Below are 19,731 nucleotides of genomic sequence, written 5' to 3'. Positions count from 1 at the left end.
TTTACATGTAATAATAAAACTCACTCATTTTAAATGCAATTTGATGAATTTTGGCAAATATGCATAGTTCTGTAATTACCATTACACTCCAGCTACAGACCATTTCCATCACTGCATTAAGTTCCTTCATGCTCATTTGCAGTCATTGCCTCCTGCTACCCTCAGTCCAAGAAAACCACTGATCTGCTTTCTGTTACTATATAGTTTTACCACTTCTAGCATTTGATATAATTGCAGTTATGCAGAATTTATCCATTCACTGGTTGATGGACATTAATCTTTTTACCAGCTGATGGACACTTAGATTATTCCTGATGTTTTGCTATTATGAGTAATGCTGCTGTGAACATTCTCATACAGGTCTTTTTGTGGTCATATGTTTTCATTTTTCTTGGGTAGATACCTAGGAGTGGAATTGCTGGCTTATATGGTAAGTGTATGTTTTTACAAAACAGCCAAATTGTTTTCCACAGTGGCTGTGCCATTTTCCATTCCCACCAGCAGTGTATGAACATTACAATTGCTCCATATCCTCACCAGCACTTGGTATCATTGTCAGTCTTTAATTTTAGTCATTCTAGTGAGTGTGTAGTGTTATCTCATTGTGGTTTTGGTTTTAGTATCCCTGAAACTAGTGATGCTGAGCATCTTTTCATGTGCTTATAGGCCATTTGTATGTATTCCTTTGTGAAGTGTCCAGATCTTTTACCAAATTTTTTTTAATTGGCTTCTTTGTCATCTTTGGTTGTATTTGGTTGTAACAGTTCTTTATATATCCCAGGCACAACTCTTTTGTCTGATATTTTGGAAGTGTTTTCTTTTAATCTATTCATTTTAAAAAATATTATATTTTTAAGTGCAAAACCTTTCAGTTTTGAAGTAGTCCAGTTTATCAATATTTGTCTTAATAGTTCATCCTATTTGTGTCATTTTAGCTCTTATTTTAGATTTATGATCTATTTAATTTTTTGTATGGTATGGTACATACTCAGAGTTCATTTATTTGTATATAGAATCCACACTTTTCTTCCATTGAATTACCTCTGCATCTTGAGATATTTTCAATGTTGAAAATTGACTCTATAAGTATGGATCTATTTTTGGACTCTTCCTTCTGTTTTATTGATTTTTTTTTTTTTTTTTTTTTTTTTAATATCAAGGGTCAGTAAACTAAGGTCTGTATGCCAAATCTGGCTTGTGGACTGTTTTTGTAAATAAAGCTTTATTAGCACGTAGCCATGCCCATTCATGATAGGTATTATCTGTGGCTGCAACAGCAGAGACAGATTTCAGTAGTTGCAACAGAAACTGCTTGGCCTACGAAGGTGTTAAATATCAACTGATTGGCACTATTCAGAAAGTTTGCTAACCTCTTATCATTTATTCTTATGCCAATACTATACTGTATTTGTTACTGTAGCTTTATAGTAAATCTTGAAATCAGGTTGTATAAGTCCTTCAACTTTGTTGTTCGGTTTTTTAGATATGGGCTATTCCAGTATCTTTGTATTTTCATGTACATTTTAGAATTGTTTTATCAATTTATACAAAAGCCTGCTGGGATTTTGATTGGGATTGCATTGAATCTATGAATCTATAGTTAATTGGGGGGGATTAATAGCATAAAAATACCAAGTTTTTCAGTGCATGAATGTATCTCTCTCCAGTTGTTTATACTCTTTAATTTCTTTCAGCATTGTTTTGTTGTTTTTAGTGTAATGACCCTGCACATGATTTGTTAAATTTATCCCCAAGTATTTTATCTATTGGTTTTACTCTAAATAGAATTATTAAAAATTTCACTTTCTAATTGTTGCTGATACATAGAAATACAATTGATTTTACATATTGACCTTGTATACTGTAACCGTGCTAATAAATTCCTTCATTTTCTTAGTTTTTATAGATTTCTTAGGATTTTTTTTTTTTTACATATATGATCATATCATTGTGAATAAAGGCGGTTTTACTTCTTCCTTTCCAGTATGTCTGCTGTAATCTTAGTTTTGCTTTAATCCACTGGCTACTTTGAATATAAGTGGTAAGAGCAGACATTCCTGCCTTAAATTATTGGTCTTGTTACGATTTTCAGAAGCATTTAGTTTTTCGCCATTAAGGTTCACTGTAGGTTTTTTATAGATACCTCATATCAAGTTGAGGAAGTTCCTTTTTATTCCTTGGTTGCTGAGATTTTTTTGTGTTGAATTTTGTAAAATGTTTCTTTTGTATCTCTTGAAATTATCAGTTTTTCCCCTTTATTCTTTTAACATCGTGAATTACACTGATTGGTTTTCGGATGTTAAACTAACTTTGTATTCTTGTGATAAAACCCATTTGGCTGTGATTTTTTTTTTTTTTTAATACTGTTGGGTTTGATTTGCTAAGAAGTTAAGGATTTTTGCATCAGTATTTATGAGGGATGAGGTCTGTAGTTTTCTTGTGATGTCCTTGTTCGGTTTTGGTGTTAGAATAATACTGGCCTTGTAAAATAAATTGGGAGTATTTCTTTTGAAAAATATTATACAGGATTAGTTATTTTTTTTAAGCTTAAATATTTGATAGAATTCACCAGGGAAGCAATCTGTTTTTATTTTTTTTAAGACTCTTAAATTTTATTAATAGCTAAGTTGTAAGACATTCAGTTCCCCCTAAATTGACTCAATAAGGGTGCTTTCTTGCCACAAATAAATTTGAAAATACATTGGACTTTATCCTGCTTTCTGATTTTGTTATATGTGGAAGGTAAATTTATGAGAAGTTGAGAGCCAGCTTTTGTAACTGTATTTCCATCTGCATTGCAACTGCATAATAGGGAAATAATTTTATTGTTATATTTTGGCTAAGTGTTTAATACTGCCTTTCTTACTAAGTATCTGGTTGCTTTGGATATTCATCTATGTTTTTTGTTAATTTTAGGAACTAAAAAGGAGTGCAGAAAATCAAGCAGAAAGGAAAATGGAAGGTCAGAATTCCCAGAGTCCTCAGCAGGTCTCACAGTGTCTCAACACATGCTCAGAGCAAAATGGTCATATTCCTGCACTGCCAAATGCACAGCCAGTTCTGCAATATGGTAATCCTTATGCAACACAGGAAACAAGAGGTTACTAAAGTATTTTTGATTTGGGGTTAGCTGAATCTGGAGGAGTTTTTTTGTTGTTTATATTTTCATGGATTAGAGAACTGCTACTACAATCAACTCTAAGAGAAACTTTAAAATTTATTTGTGTAATTTAGCCATGTTAACATTTAACACAGTAACTAGCCTCTTCTAGAAGTGATGCACTATGAAATGAGTAGTCTATTGGCTTATTACATATTGTTCACAATTTTAAAAATCACCTGTGTTAAAAATAAAAACATCTTTTTTTTTTTGATGCACCAAAGTGGTAGTATATATCTTGCTCATCATATCTATACACAGAGATGCTAATTTTAGTAATTGGTTTCATCCTACCCTTCCACAATTTTTATTACAGATGGAGCAGATGGTGCTTTTTACCCAGATGAAATCCAAAGGCCACCTGTGAGAGTCCCCTCTTGGGGACTGGAAGATAATGTTGTCTGCAGCCAGCCTGCTCGAAACCTTAGTCGGCCTGATGGTTTAGAAGACCCTGAGGATAGCAAAGTAAATTGAATTTCCATTGTCTGAGCCTGTCCCTTTTATTTTCTGTTTTATGTAGAGTTAGGGATATGTGCTCATGTGTGGAAGGAGTGTTTGCACACAATTGCTACTTGATTTTTGGAAAAATATGCTTGTATTTAAGTTTGAAAAATCTACCAATATGCTTCAGGCTTATACTTTAGGATTCATATACTAAATTAAGAGATTAAGTTCAGAGAATGATCTCAGAATGTTATAGTTACCAGATAATTCAATCTTAATCATCACTTACTAAAACTTACTATATTCTTTTGATCATAGATGTACTAGGCTAGAAGAAGCAAAATGTTAATGACAGTTTTATGTTTTAGTATGCATGTTTTCATTTTAGTGTTTACATCCCACTTTATTTTTTTTTTTTTTTTTGAGACAGAGTCTCACTCTGTTGCCCAGGCTAGAGTGAGTGCCGTGGCGTCAGCCTAGCTCACAGCAACCTCAAACTCCTAGGCTCAAGCAATCCTCCTGCCTCAGCCTCCCGAGTAGCTGGGACTACAGGCATGCACCACCATGCCCGGCTAATTTTTTTCTATATATATATTTTTTTTAGCTGTTCATATAATTTCTTTCTATTTTTAGTAGAGATGGGGTCTCGCTCTTGCTCAGGCTGGTCTCGAACTCCTGAGCTCAAACGATCCGCCCACCTTGGCCTCCCAGAGTGCTAGGATTACAGGCGTGAGCCACCGCGCCCGGCCTACATCCCACTTTAGATATCAAGGTGGAAGCTTTATTATCTTTGCCAGAAAAAGAGGGAAGTGTATGTATCATATACTACTTTACTTTTTTGGAGAATACTCTTTTAGACATCTTTAATATTTATGTAGCATATCTTATTCTCAGGCAGCAACACAATACTGATGGTAATTAAATTAGTTTGTGCAGCATGTCATTATTTTAAAAATTTCATTTGAAAGATTTCTTACCCATTTAATAAATAAGTTTCCTCAGAGCTGCTCTTTTTGGATAATAGGTTCTTCATAGTAGCTCTTTTTGGATTTCCTGTGCATTAAGATGAATTTAAAAGAAATGCTTTATTGTGCTCTTTGCAAGTACAGTGGTATCATGACCTGTTTCTCATTTAATCTAGTTTGCTGCATTTAATTGCTATTAACCTTTGCAGAAACTGATCAGTGTTCAGACAGGCATGATTTTAGCCCTTGTGCTCAACACCCATAATGGAGAAAAATGTATTTCTCCCGCCTGCCTTTTGGCCTCCTGTGTCCATTACTGGGAATAATTAGGAAAACTGTCAGAACTTTTGTAGCCTATTTAAGGTCTAGAGTATCATCTTACTGCTTTTTCACACCTTTACTTCACATTTTGCATATTTAATCTGATCATTCTTGGCACAGATGTTACGTGTGACAAGCCCTTCTCTTCCGTAGTCATCTGCTTCAGTTTAATTAGCAGAATGTTCTTTCTGATCTGTGTGCTTTGCCCTCCTGCAAACCCATGAGAAGTAGTGTTAGAGTCTTGTGCTCATTTGCTGACATGCTTAGATTTGGTAATGAGATGGAGGACTCTTAATACACACCTTTGAGTAATTTTATTTTACAATCAGGTTTTTCACATTAGACAGAGTAATGTACATTCAGAACTTTTTAAAAAAATTCTTATTACAATAAAAATCACTTACAAATGAAGTGTTTTAGTAATTTTAGTAAGAATATGGAAAGCAAACTTGAGGTGACCTGTTCTTTTTCTGTTTCTTTGCCCTAGGAGTGATTAACAGCCACAGGCCCCAGTATCTTTGAGTCACGGTTGAGGTGGCCTGCTCTTTGAGCTTACCCAGTGCCCACACCTGCCATATCTCTTCCCCTCTGCACCAGAAACTGTGGTCAACTATCAGATCCAAAGTCTTTTACAACTTCCACTTAATAATTGCACTAACTAGAATGTCATAATTATGATGATGGTGATGGCAGCAAAACATTTCTATACCTCTGTTTGCTGGCTAATGCTAACCTCTTTAGATATATTAATAGTAACGTATTTGTTCTTCACAGCAGTCCTGTGAGGAACTACTTAGCTAGCATCACTATTTTATAATGGAGGAAACCAAAGAGACATTAAATAGCTTGCCCCAAATCAAACAGCTGGTAAGGGTAAAGGCAGGATTGGAACCTCATCAGATTGGCTGTAGATGCTGTGGTGTTAACCACCTATCAAACACTAAACCAGAGACCTCTATACTTGCTCAGCTCATGGCACCCTTAGCATCTCGGTAATTTTTATTCCCAGTACCCCCTAAACCAAAAGAAATGCAGTAAGTCCTCATTTAATGTCATATATAAGTTCTTGGAAATACGCTTAAGTGAAAAGACGTATTAATGAAACTAATTTTTTTCCCCTCTTCAGTATTGTCATGAGACAACATTGAAAGAAATGATGTTATTCGAGGACCTGCCATAAGTTATTTTGCTTAAAGTTGCAGTTTCCAAGAATCTCTCTACGATGCGATGTTAAGTGAGGACTTACATAGCTAACAATTAAGTATTTATTTCCTAACAAATTTAGTAACCATTTGAGGAAAGAGTACGTATAAATTGAAAGAAAAATTAATATTCTTATTTCATTTTAAATAACCACAGTTACTAATGGAATGTGCATGATCATTGGCCACTTGTCAAGCCTTGAAATTAGATTGGACAAGCCACCTTCATTTCCTGTTCCACAGTGATTTTCACATGGCACTTGCTTTATATCACAGCAGCTTCCCAAAACCCAGCTTCTCAAAAATGTCATTGAAAAGGAATGTGGCAGTATCTAAAGTTGAATCTGTAAACTGTCTCCAGGTATTACAGTAGTTCACGTGATAGCGGACAGATTCAGATGCTCCTTGACTTAGGATAGGGCTACTGCTTGATAAACCCATTGTAAGTTGAAAGACCATTATTTTTTTGAGCTTCTACTCAGCAGCAGAAAGACCATTTTTAATGGTCTTATGATAGGTTTATTGGGATATAACCCCAGTATAAATTGAGGACTGTACTGAATATGTTTGCTTTTTCACCATCATAAAGTCAAACCATCTTAAGTCGGGGACCATCTTTATTGCATATTTCTGTGTACTTCTGCAGATATGATACCCTTAGAAAATTAAAATTATCCCACAGTACCCCTCTGAGTTTGACGTGGTGCCCTAGGCACTTTCACAGAAACCCAGTTTTTAGAACCATGCGTCTAAATCCTTGCTACTCAAAAAAAAAAAGAAAAAAAAAAGTGGTTTGTAGACCAGCAGTAGTGTTATCTCCTTGTGATTTGTTGGAAATACAGAATCTCCTACCCCACTCCAGACCTACTGAGAATCAGACTGCATTTAACAAAATCTTTAGGTGATCATATGCTCAGTAGCATTTTGAATGCACTATTCTAAACTTCTCAACCCCATCATTCAAGGCTATATTATTTCCTTTTTCTTTAATGCATATTCTGCTTTCCAGTTGTTTTCATGCCTTTGTTCAGTGTTTTCCTTCTACTGTCATTCCTTTCCCCCCATCTCTGAAAGACTAAAGCTCTCATGTTCTATTAGTATGTCGTATGTTTGCGGCTTTCCATATGAGTCCTTTACTATGAACCCCCAGATTTAAGACAATTTTTGTTGATATGCATTTTTTTTTTTCCTGGTCAGTTTTTGGCTTTTATTCTCAGAAGAGTCTGTGGTTGTCAAAGGTTCTGTGATTCCAGAATTGTTGAGAACCACTGCTTCAGAGAGCCAAGGCCTGTTTCCCATTTGTCATGGTATATTATTTGAGTTTTTGCCTTTCTCGAATTTGCCATTTTTCCTGTATTGTCTTATTTTTAAAGTTTTAATGTGTTTTCTTTTTACAAAAATAGTTTATAATTATAGTCTATTTTTATAAAGAATGACAAGACAAGTCAATGGGAAAAGAGTGTCTTCGTAACAAATGGTGCTGGGAAAACTGTATATCCAGTTTGATGAAAGAATGAAATTAGACCCCTGCCTCACACCATATATGAAAATTAACTTGAATTGGACCTAAATATAGAGCTAAACTATAAAACTCAAAACATAGAGATAAATCTTTGTGATCTTGGATTACACAATGCTTTCTTACATAGGATACCAAAAGCATAAGCAGCAAAGGAAAAAATAGATACAGGTTGAGTATCCCTTATACAAAATTCTTGGGCCAGAAGTGTTTTGGATTTTAGATTTTTTTCTGATTTTGGAATATTTGCATTATACTTACTGGTTGAACTATTCGTAATCTGAAAATGTGAAATGCTTCAGTGAGCATTTCTTTTGAGCCTCATGTCAGCGCTCAACTACTTTTGGATTTTGGAGCATTTTGGTTGTAGGATTTTCAGAATAGAGATACTCAGCCTGTAACTGGACACCATCAAAAGGATTAAATGGATTGATTCTATGCTGTTCTGTTTTTAATTTTTTTATACACAATTATTTCCTGCTGGTACTGTATATCTGGTTGGCATCTCTTAATCCCAAATTTTCCATATTCTATACTTTATAGTATTGTGCCTTTCACATAGTAGGGGTAGTTTAAATGTTTGTTATTAGTGGTTTTAGTTAGAGAAATGCATTCCACATGTTACTGAGCATATGATAGCCTAAAGATTTTGTTAAATTCAGTCTGATTCTCAGTAGGTTTGGAGTGGGGTAGGAGATTCTGCATTTCTAACAATCTCCTAGGAGATACCACTACTGCTGGTCTACAAACCACATTTCTATTTTTTACTATTAAACTATTTAAAATTCAGGTCATCTTAGAAAAGTTGATTTTGCTGACAGCTTTATTGAGATATATCACATACCATACAATTTGTCATTTAAAGTATACAATTCAGTGGTTTTTAATATATTCACAGAGTTGTGCAACCATCACCGCAGTCAATTTTAGAACATTTTCCTTACCACAAAAAGAAACCCTGTACCTTGTAGCAGTTACCTCTTCCTTTCAGTTCTCCTCAGCCCAGGAAACCCTTAATCTACTTTTTCTCTACATATTCATCTTTTCTGGATATTCAGTCATACAAATCAAATCATGAAATTGTGGCCTTTGTGACTGGCTTCTTTCACTTAGCATAATGTTTTCAGTTATTCATGTTTTAGCACGCATCCATGTTTAGCATGTAGAATGAATGTTTTTCTTTCTACTGCTGAATAATATTCTATTATTTGAATATATAAGTTGAGCGTCTGAAATGTGAAATGGTCCAAAATGCAAAACTATTTGAGCATCAGCATGATTCAGATTTTCAGATTTGGGATATTCAGCCAGTAAGTCTAATGCAGATACTCCAAAATCCAAAAAAAAGAAAATCTAAAATCTGAAATAGTTCTGGCCCTAAGCATTTTGGATAAGAGAACTCTCAACCTTTACTACATTTTGTTTACCCATTCATCTGTTGGACGTTTGGATTATTTTCACCTTTTTGGCTATTGTGAATATGCCCCTCTGAACATTTGTGTACAGTTTTTGTTTGAATACTTTTTCACTTCTTTGGGAAAGTGGAATTAATGGGTCACATAGTAACTCTGCATTTAACCGTTTGAAGAACTGCCTGTTTTCCACAGTGGTTGCATGATTTTACATTCCCATTAGTAGTGAATTGAGGATTCCGGTTACTCCACAGCCTCACCCACACTTGTTAATGTCTTTTGTGTTGATTATAGCCCATTTTAGTGGGCATGAAGTGGTATGTCATCATGGTTTTGGTTTGCATTTCCCTGGTGGCTAATGTTGAGAATCTTTCATGTGCTTGCTCATTTGTATATCCTTTTTGTCTATTCAAATCTTTGGGTGTTTTTAAGTTGGGTCCCTTATCACTTAATATGATTTGCAAATATTTTCTCCTATTCTGTGGGTTGACTTCACTTTCCTGATGGTGTTCTTTGCAGCACAAAACTTCTTGGTTCCAGTGAAGTTGAATCTGTTTATTTTGTCGCTGATATTTTTGTTGTTATATCTAAGAACCATTGCCTTTCCAAAGTTTTTAATTTATGCCTATGTTTTCTTCTAACGGTTTTATAGTTTTAGCTTTACATTGTTTTTTTGGTCCATTTTGAGTTAATTTTCGAATATGGAGAAAAGTAAAACTTATAAAAACTAACAGATTTGCAAAATTATTTGCTTTCTGATTTTTGAATACCTTTATATAGTTAAATGTTATTCCTTCATTGACTGAGATATTACTAGAAATGAATGTCTGGTAAAGTTTAAACAATAACAATCTCATAAAAAGAAGAAGAATGTTGACTAATACTACCAAATACAAAGTTTTGAGGGGCAAAGATAAAAATTCTTTTGTTTTAAATAAAAGTCACTCAGAGTCATTGAGTACTCTCTCTTATACATTGACTTTGGCCTTACCAAATATATAAATTTCATAAAGAATGAGTACTCTTGAACTAAAGTAATACTTACCAACTTAGTAAAAGTTTTATTAAATGGTGAACTTTTCTTCCTTAACATTCATTACCAATTCCTGAATGATACCTAAATATTTTGGTTACTAATTTCTAGCAAAGAAGAATCACAACACAGTGATTGGGAAATGTTGAGTAAATATAGTCCCATAGTCTGGAAACTAATGACTCAGATAGTATTTAACTCAATCATTATCCCTTGAGTGTATATTGGTAGAGTTTGATCACGATAGTTGTTAGCATTTTACAATTATGGTAGAATACATAAAACATAAAATTTACCACCCTAGGCCGGGCGCGGTGGCTCACGCCTGTAATCCTAGCACTCTGGGAGGCCGAGGTGGGCGGATCGTTTGAGCTCAGGAGTTCGAGACCAGCCTCAGCAAGAGCGAGACCCCATCTCTACTAAAAATAGAAAGAAATTATATGGACAGCTAAAAATATATATAGAAAAAATTAGCCGGGCATGGTGGCACATGCCTGTAGTCCCAGCTACTCGGGAGGCTGAGACAGGAGGATCGCTTGAGCTCAGGAGTTTGAGGTTGCTGTGAGCTAGGCTGATGCCACGGCACTCACTCTAGCCTGGGCAACAGAGTGAGACTCTGTCTCAAAAAAAAAAAAAAAAAAAAAAAAATTTACCACCCTAACCATTTTTAAGCATATAGTTCTATATTGTTAAGTATATTCACATGGCTGTGCAACCAATCTCCAGAAAGTCTTTTCATCTTGCAAAACAGACTCCATACTCAACTCCCATTCCATTGTCCTTGATCTCTGTGAATTTGACTACTAGTCTAGGTAGCTTGGGTAAGTCAATCATATAGTATTTGTCTTTTTGTGACTGGCTTATCTCACTTAGCATGTTTTCAGGGTTCATCTTGTTGTATACATGTGTCAGAATTTCATTCCTTTTTAAAAAGGCTTAGTAATATTCCTTTATACGGATATACCACATTTTGTTTATCCACGAATCCATTGATAGACATTTGAGTGGTTTCTACTTTTTGACAGTTGTCATTAATGCTGCTGTGAACATGGGTTCATGATTCACCATATCTTTTTGAGTCTCTGCTTTCAATTCTTTTGGTTGTATACTCAGAAGTGGAATTGCTGGATAATATTGTAATTATATTTTTAATTTTTTGAGGAACCACCTCATGATTACATTCTGAATTTAGTGATCTAACCGTATTTTATTGTCCAAGAGGTTAACCCATTTTAATACTATTTCAAATGTCCAAGCTAGTTATATACTTTTACATAACAAAACAAGAATGTTTTGTATAGAGTATATTTTGAGTTGGGCATATAATGAGAAGTTTTTGGGTTTCAAGTAGAGCTTCAGTTTATCATACCTTGTATCCTTTGCTTAAAACCAATTTGTAATAGAAATACTATCGTGTTGATGTATCTAAAGGTAGACGGGATTTAGACCTTTAAGAGGATTAAAATGCTATTAATAAAAGTGTTTCTTTCTAAAGAAAGGTCTTAATTTAATAATTTAGAATTATGTGTAAATAGATTTCAATATGGTATTCTCAATAAAATTTGCTAACAGGGTGATTTTAGCAGTTTAGCTAACATACTAGGTACTGATACTTCAAAATCTCTTATTAAATCCTTTTGGGTTTGTAACTTTCAATCCTGATAATTAATAATTTTGGGTGGAAATCTTTCTAAAATAGAATAGATAACAGAATGTAACAAAAATAGGGTTATCTTTGCCAAATTATATATGGCTTAGAAAGTATAAATTGCTTTTGCTTTTTTTCCCCCTTCAGGTATTTAACGAGCAGGAGTATTTTATGTCTGAGAGGTTGTCTGAGTTTGGCACCTTAGCTACAAACTCTATTGTTAGCTGATTCATGGAAGCAGTAAATTGGTATAAGCTATTAGCTGTTGTAAAACGGGGAAAGTAGGTTATGAGATAGATTTTTGGTTCCATTATATTTTTGGGCTCTAGAAAGTTGTATTTCTATTTTAAATATTTGTCATTAAGAATTTTAAAAAGTAGAATATCAAGACCTGCCCTATTTTTATCTTTTCCAATTATTTTCTTCAACATTTCACGATTTGAATTTTTTTCAAAGATGAATGAGAAAATTTTGTTCATTATCACTACCACTATATTGTAGTTGTTTAAGCATATTCAGTGTTTCAGATACTGTTGCTGGAAAAGCCCAAATCTGAGATCTAGAGTAATTGGCACAGAATCAAAATTTACTGTCATAGGTACTAAGCTTAGCAGATTCAACTACTATATCATCTTCCTTCTTTGTACAAATTTAAAAGCTATCTGGATTTTAGTTACTTGAATTTTTGAAGTATGTAAAGTATTTGTTTTATCCTCCATTTTCTCAACCCTCCATTAGGTTATCTGTCCTGCTTTCTTTTTGCTCACTTATATCCTATAGCAATCATATGTACATAAAGGCATTTTCTCATGTGATGAACACAGAGGAAAAAAAAGCCTCTCACCTTTTTTACCTTTCAAGAGGGGAAAATTGTCAGAATGATAGCCAAGTACCAAAGAAAGATGCTCAGTCCTTTGTTGTTCACTTTGCATTTCACACCATATACACTTTTTTGGTACCTCGTCTTGTGACAGACTTGACTAGGTCATTAATAGCAGCTCTGCGGCAGTCATAACTACCCAGCAACATGAGGCTTTTCATCAGTGCCTGCTATACCTGGTTATGTGCTATTAGCTCATGACATGAGAACAGCTAAAAGCTATTGAAAGGAAGAAAGCAAATGGGCAATTTAGATGATGTGGCTGAATTCAGTGTTAAGTGAGACTCTGGGTTTGGCTATTGATATAGCATGTATAAGATCTCTAAAACTGACCACCAGGATGCAAGCATGGGAATCCAAGTCAGTGTTTTCTTTCTGATTAAAGCTCAGATTTACAGATTTTTAGAAGTCTCACAACCTGTAATTCAAAAACTGAATTTTGGTCTTCTAAGAAGTTTGAGGCTTGTGGTTTAGTGCACTCTTTGCTTTAATGTGTTTTTTAGTTGGACTTGCTGGTGTGTGCGCCAAAGAATATACACATACTTTACACGTACACATAACTCACATGTACCTTATTAATTTTCCTTTACGATTTCTGTATATCATGTCATCGATGTATCTTGTCAAAGAGACTTTTTTTTTCTTTTTGCAAATTAAGTTATTAAATGAGAATAGTTGGAATAATGCAGTCTTAAGATGTTTATGAAAGGGGTTACCTAGTCTGTGGAATGATAAACAAAAAAAAAAAGTAAAGTTACCTATATATGTATGTAGGTTTGAAAAGTTCTACTGGTCTCAGCTTCATTTATACATACAGGTGTGGTGTGTCTCCATTCCACTGAATACTGCTTTTTACTTCAAGGTCAGACTGTTTGTTAGTCCATAGTGAAATACTCTATAAAGTTAGTTTCAGACATACATATTTGAAAGTCTAATTAAATGATAGTAGAGGTGAAATTTCCCTTAAGTACAGTCTTCCTTTATACAGTCAGTATGTGCTTGATTGATTTAAGGAATTTATGTTTGCTTTTACTTAAAAGTTCCAAAATTGTTTTTGCCCTAGGAAGATGAGAATACGCCCGCTGCTCCTGATCCTCATCCTCCAAGTCAGCATTTACGTGGGCATGGGACAGGCTTTTGCTTTGATTCCAGGTAATTTTTCTCTTTCCTTTGTAGAATTTGGATTATATAGTCCAGTGGTTCTCAAAGTGTGATCCCTGGGAATTTGTTAGAAATGCAAATGTTTAGGGCTTGGCCTCCTGAACCAGAAACTCCAGGTGTGGGGCCCAGCAATACGTGTGTTTTAACATGCACTCAGCTGATTTTGATGGATGCAATCCTCAGAGAACCTTAGCTGTTAAACCAAGCACTGTTGGGAATGTATGAGTTGTATTTATCCTTATCGTTTTATATAAGGCATTTTCTGTTAGTGCCAAGAGTTCTTCAATTTTTAACTAAGACTCATTTCACATAACGCAACTGGATTTGGGGGACTTTAATTTTAAAAAGTTTTCTTTGACAACCTAATTATAAAACTAAATTTAGAGGCTTTATAAGTGGGTTATACAGTTGTCTACAGCAAGCATTTAGAAGCAGAAAAAGAGGTTGCTGGAATAAAGGCTTTGAAGTTAAGTTGTTTACTATGGATATATATCTGCTAACTAGATAAATGTAACCTTGTTGTATACTGAGAGTTACCATTACAAATCTATTAGAAATACATAATTCTTTTATTTTCCTTTTTCTTTAAGCTTTGATGTTCACAAGAAGTGTCCCCTCTGTGAATTAATGTTCCCTCCCAACTATGATCAGAGCAAATTTGAAGAACATGTTGAAAGTCACTGGAAGGTGTGTCCGATGTGCAGTGAGCAGTTCCCTCCTGACTATGACCAGCAGGGGTTCGAAAGGCATGTTCAGACCCATTTTGATCAGAATGTTCTAAATTTTGACTAGTTACTTTTTGAGTTAATCTAGTTTAGTAGTTAAAAAAAATATCACCTCAAATAGACCACTAAAGAGACCACAGCGTGTCACTTCCATGCACCCTCTACTGTACTTTTCTGACCAAGAGCTACTTTTGAGTTTGGTGTTAACTAGAGTCAGGGTCAGTCTTTGGCCTATCAATAAATATAATTTTAACCTGTGTTAACCTTACCTGCTTTAAGAAAAGTTCTTGCGTGTTTATATCTTTATTTATTCCCAAGTTTGCAAAGTTGTACGAATAAAGGATACAGGGATTATTAGCGCGCTGAAAAAATATGTATTAGTGTACTAGATTATTTAGCAGAATATTTACAAGTTTCTGTTTACCTTGTTGGTTGAGCATGACTACTAAATATCATGTAATAAAAAGCATTTATCATTAATAGTCGTGTGAAGTAATTCTTTAAATACAGAAAGTTCCATAATGTAGCCCATGAAATGATAGTTTAATCTTTAGAACTGGAACTGCATGTAGAATGAAATCACATGCTTGCAAATATCCTTTTTATATGTGAAATGTTGAGGATTTACTAGAAGACATATTTTGTTAATTTTATGGCAGAAAACTTAGAATAACCTAAATGATTATTTTTAAACCATCTTGAAGTTATATTTATACCTAATGGGAAAATGGAACAAGATATGTTCAGTACAGTTGTTTTCATATTAAATGATTTCATAACAGTGGTGTTTGTGGCATTAAATCACAGAATATGTATCATATCTTTTTCACATTTTCCTGATGAGTATATATAAATTTGAAATATTTTCAGTAAGTGATTAAACATGTGATGCATAAACCCAAATCAAAGTAATGTGTTTCTTTAGTTATGTCTCTGCTGTATAGTACTCTCATTAACATTAAAGAGCTCTGTAATTTCACTGTTGTCAAATTTATTTGCCACAGTTTTTCAACCTAGAACCTTGAGCATCTTTTTATGGTTTGAGCCTTTAAAATACTTCTGAACTGTATTCCTTTCCTTTTTATAATGTGCGTGTTAAGAATTTAAAGTACCAACTTTTGATTTTTCTGCTGTTGTAGTTATCAAAATAGTTTACATTTGTTCCGAGGAACCCAGCTATTTGTGAATCTAATATTTAGACTTGGCATTTTTGGGTGCTGTATGTGAACTGCATACATATCTTGTCACTTATATTTGTGGGAGCAGGATTTGTGTATTTTGGAATCTTTAAAAGGTTTTTGAGTCTAGGGCAAACCGGTATTAGGCATTCAGAGGCCAGCTGTTAGGACATGGCAGTCCTGGGAGGAAAAGAGCACTGAAGACTCCTTGTTTCAGCTTCCTGATAGGTTACATCAGGAAGCAGATATATTCAAGTAAAATATGTTCACTGTGAGCTTTTTCGTTGCAGTTAATAATTATGGACCATGTTAACCTGAAAGTATCCTTTGATTATTACAGTACTACTATTAGAAAAATGAGACTGTTCAACTTACTAACCTAGAACTCATTTTTAAATAGTTCTTGGCCTCAGGCTTAAGGTAAGTAATTTGTTACTGATATGATAGAAAAGTAATGCAGTCTAATCTAAGCAAAAATTTAAGGGAACAAGTTTTTTTTTTTTTTTTTTTTTTTTTTGCAATATAATAGTCTAACATCTCCCATTCAGTTCCTTGTTTTCTTAGTTTCCATGGTAAAGTTGATACTGGTTATCATAATGGACAATAATGAAAATAAAGAGCCATGTTTATTTCGGGTCAGAGGCAGTTTATTTTAAATGTGATTTCATGTACATTTATAAGCAGCTTTTCTTGACAGAAATTTTGATTACGTTGCCTTCAGTTCTAAAACAAACCTCTGTTGCTTTCAAACATAATGTGCTCTGTCCCCAACAAAACATATGAAAATATAATTTAAAGCACAGTTTTCACAGACACAGTACAATACATTCACTATACACAGCATAATAAAATATTCCCATCCTTACCTGTTTAGTAATACTGTCACAATGAATAAGTAAATAGAAATTGGAATTTGTTTTATTATTGAAAGAAATTTAACATGCACAATGACTATTTTATGACTGTTTAGCTGATGAACTACTGATCCAGCCTGCAGTTTCTTGCACTAGAAGGAGCAAAGCTAAATAATTGCTGGCCTAAAAAAATTTGTTTTGATCAATTGTAGGTAGATATGAAATAGCCAAGTAGGGCCTTCTTATGCACTAACTAGTTGCTTCTCATGTCTGGATCACCCTTTTAAATGTAGGATAACAACTGTATATTCAGGACCAAGACTGCTTTTCAGAGATCTGAGAAAATTTTTAGAGGGCAGTGTCTTTATAAATACTTTACTATCCCTCATTATGAGAGATTCATAACTTATGAATATAGAAGCTTACTCATCTGGCTAACAGAATTGTCATCCTTTCAAAGTGTCTGAAAATTGAGGAGGGACCCTTGCTTGCCAGCTCTATGTAACGTAAGACTTTTCATCAAACTGGGAATATGGGAAGGAACTTATTTTGTGAGCAAGTCGAGTTTGCTTTTCACCAGTTTGTTTTGTGGGCAGTTAGCTATCTGTCTGTCTCAAAGCAATTTTTATTGCATAATTAGGCAACTGGTAAACTCTTGCGTTTAAGGAATAGCACTTGGGAGAAAAGAACACTCAAGGCATGATGGTACTGTCGGTGAGGGAAAAACTTCAGGAATGGTCCAGATGTAGGTTACTTTAACGGGTCATATTAGTCACTCTTTTCTTTGACCACCTGCTGCAAGAAGCACTTAATTGTCAATAAGGCTCACTTTCATATTTCAGCAAAATGTTTTATAAAGCTAAACGTTTCCGATAAGAATGCAGACATCTACAGTATGATGGGGAAAGTGCCTTTAAAAAAGTCTCAGAAACCACAACGAGCGTGAAGAGGCAGTAGGGGATCTTAACAAAAATGTTCCTCTTTGAAACGTGCTTAGACTTCTCATTCTGATTTGCAACCCACAGGTTTGGTAGGTCAGCGGCTGTAAGAATTGGCAACACATAAATTGTTGGCAATAGAGAACTACAAAGTGCTTTAAAACTTCATCTGAAGATGAAGATATAACTAAATTTCACACACACAAAATTTGCACTTAAGTATTCTGAAATGTTTCCTAACAGATTTCCGGGAAAAGCATTTCACTAAACTGGTATCTTGGTCCACAAATGTCAATAGGCATAAATTGAATCCCTTCCACCTAGCAGGCACTCAATGAATGTGTTAATGAGTGAACTGAATAGACTATTTTGTACAAAAATGCCATTTATAACACTAAAATGATTGGTAAAGTCAGATGATGGCAAGATTTTCAGTTTTTTAATAAAGGGCAAAAGGATTTGCAAGATAATATAAAACACAGAAAGCACACCTTTTATGTATGTTATTTAAATATGAAAATATTTTTAGCATATTATGTTAAACATTTTTTCTTATTTATATTTCCATTACCTAAAGTCTTTCTACTCACAAATACTAACTCCATTATGTAAGGCATGGTAACCAGTTTGATAATGAAGGTATTATTTTGGTTTTGAACAAATGTGAGTTGATGTGTTGAAAAACTTCAATCACATTACAATCTTGAAAAAAAAAAATCTCAGTGCCAGCCCCCTCCTCCCCCCAGTTAACATCACTGCAATACAACTAAACGATATGCAACATGCCCTCAATTTTATTTTGTTTTGGGGGAAATGTGCTGAAGAACCTAGAGCTTTTTTTGTTTAGCACCTTATATCAAAGTAATGAAAATAGGTATGATGATTACATGTGCAAATGTACAAAATCATTAACTCTACAAAGATACATCATTCCAAAATTACAGAAAAAATTTAAAGCATGCATTTTAATTTTTTCTTTAAAGGGCTGCTGAATGCTTCCCCTGAAAAAAGGTGGCTGTTTTCAAAATCAGCAACTGCTGGTGAGGATTTCTTGGCACAGTTATGACCAGCATGTTATTGCTGCATCTTCCTGATAATCTCAGCCGACACCGGGGGATGGAAATTGATTGTGTGGTGCCGCAGGCCCTGAGCTGTCTTGTAACTCTTCCCACACCGACATTTGAATGGTTTGCGGACACGAATCTGTGTTCTGTGACCATTTTTAGCATGGTACTTTATGCCATTCACATTCTGTGGGGAAGACAAAAATATTGCTTATTAGACGAAGTCACAGAATGTTTGTCAAACTTGGGAAAACCTCAATATGGGCCTGGATTATAGTTAGACATGTCCTGGATGGCAGCTGTTTAGAAGGAATAGGCTTTAGCATGAATTCCAGCTGTGGCCCTTCAAGGACAGTCTGGTGTGTCAATGGTGGGCTATTGTACAGACTGAGTCACACAGCTGACAAGAAAATTTCAAATATGCCTCAATTACTCTGGTTTCTTAAAATTTTACATAATAGGTATTTAGGACTCTTGAAGAAAATTAAATAGGCACGGTTCCCTCTGCCTGGGACTTTGCTTCCTCTCTGAATCTTTTTTTCCCATTCAGAAGAAAGTTAACAGTGAACAATCCTATAAAAATAACCTCAGGATGACCAATAAGAAGTACCTTTCTAAAGAAAAAAATTAGGGCAAATTTCAAAGTTTAAGGCTTGTATAAATTTTTTATTTGGAAACTCAGTTTATGTCTTGCTTCCAGACTACTGTGATAACCGTTCCCTACCACACTTTACCTAGAATTTTGTCCATTTTCTGCTCTGCATTAAGCCAGTGTCTCTGATGCCACTGTGGGAGCCACCTATTGCCCAAAGCCTGCCCTGCCCCTGCACAGTTGTGTGTGATAAACAAACACTAGGCCCTCTTAAGTAGTGCAGTCCAAACATACAAGTAGTTTTAGACATTTTAGGTTATTTAGATAGTGTTAGTCTTAGCAACAAAATGCTTAGACTGGGTTTACTCAGCATCTGGATGCTAAAGTTGTCAAAATGCTTTCTGGATTGCTGTGAGCTGGTTTTGCTAGCTCAGTAGCATGTTCTGTGCAAGACTCCACTCCTAGATTTACTCTACAGATTTAACAGACGGTATCGCTCATCTCAATTAAATGGTGAGGAAACGGGCTGACGGTATTAAGTAATGGTGGAAGATTTAAGAAAGAATGGCAGAGGTGGTAACAGCCTGCGACATGATATTGTTGAGCACTACTAGAAGAGTGAGCCATTTCTTAAA

At 34.7% G+C, this 19,731-nt stretch overlaps 2 protein-coding genes across 9 annotated transcripts in view; one reads left to right on the top strand and one right to left on the bottom strand.

Annotated features, from left to right (window-relative positions):
- TAX1BP1 (Tax1 binding protein 1) overlaps nt 1-15,435 on the top strand; it is a 90,898-nt gene extending 75,463 nt beyond the window's left edge. For 2 of the 8 annotated variants that reach the window (XM_069462402.1, XM_069462400.1), the window contains 4 exons: nt 2,917-2,962; nt 3,477-3,625; nt 13,648-13,736; nt 14,336-15,435. In XM_069462402.1, the coding sequence (XP_069318503.1) occupies nt 2,917-2,962; nt 3,477-3,625; nt 13,648-13,736; nt 14,336-14,537 (486 nt within the window). In that variant the 3' untranslated portion in view covers nt 14,538-15,435. Of the gene's footprint in view, nt 1-2,916; nt 3,101-3,476; nt 3,626-13,647; nt 13,737-14,335 lie in introns of all 8 variants that reach the window. The other 6 variants (XM_069462398.1, XM_069462397.1, XM_069462399.1 and 3 more) reach the window with 6 other exon arrangements.
- Nucleotides 15,436-16,281: 846 nt separating this feature from the next.
- Nucleotides 16,282-19,731, bottom strand: part of JAZF1 (JAZF zinc finger 1) — a 328,048-nt gene continuing 324,598 nt past the window's right edge. Inside the window, exon 5 of the mRNA XM_069462295.1 lies at nt 16,282-18,691. Coding sequence (XP_069318396.1) covers nt 18,515-18,691 — 177 coding nt within the window. The 3' untranslated portion in view covers nt 16,282-18,514. The remainder of the gene's footprint in view (nt 18,692-19,731) is intronic.

The sequence above is a fragment of the Eulemur rufifrons genome, chromosome 29, assembly GCF_041146395.1.
Source record: "Eulemur rufifrons isolate Redbay chromosome 29, OSU_ERuf_1, whole genome shotgun sequence".
NCBI lineage: Eukaryota > Metazoa > Chordata > Mammalia > Primates > Lemuridae > Eulemur > Eulemur rufifrons.
The sequence above is the reverse complement of the archived record's forward strand: the minus strand, read 5'-3'. Positions and strand labels throughout refer to the sequence as shown.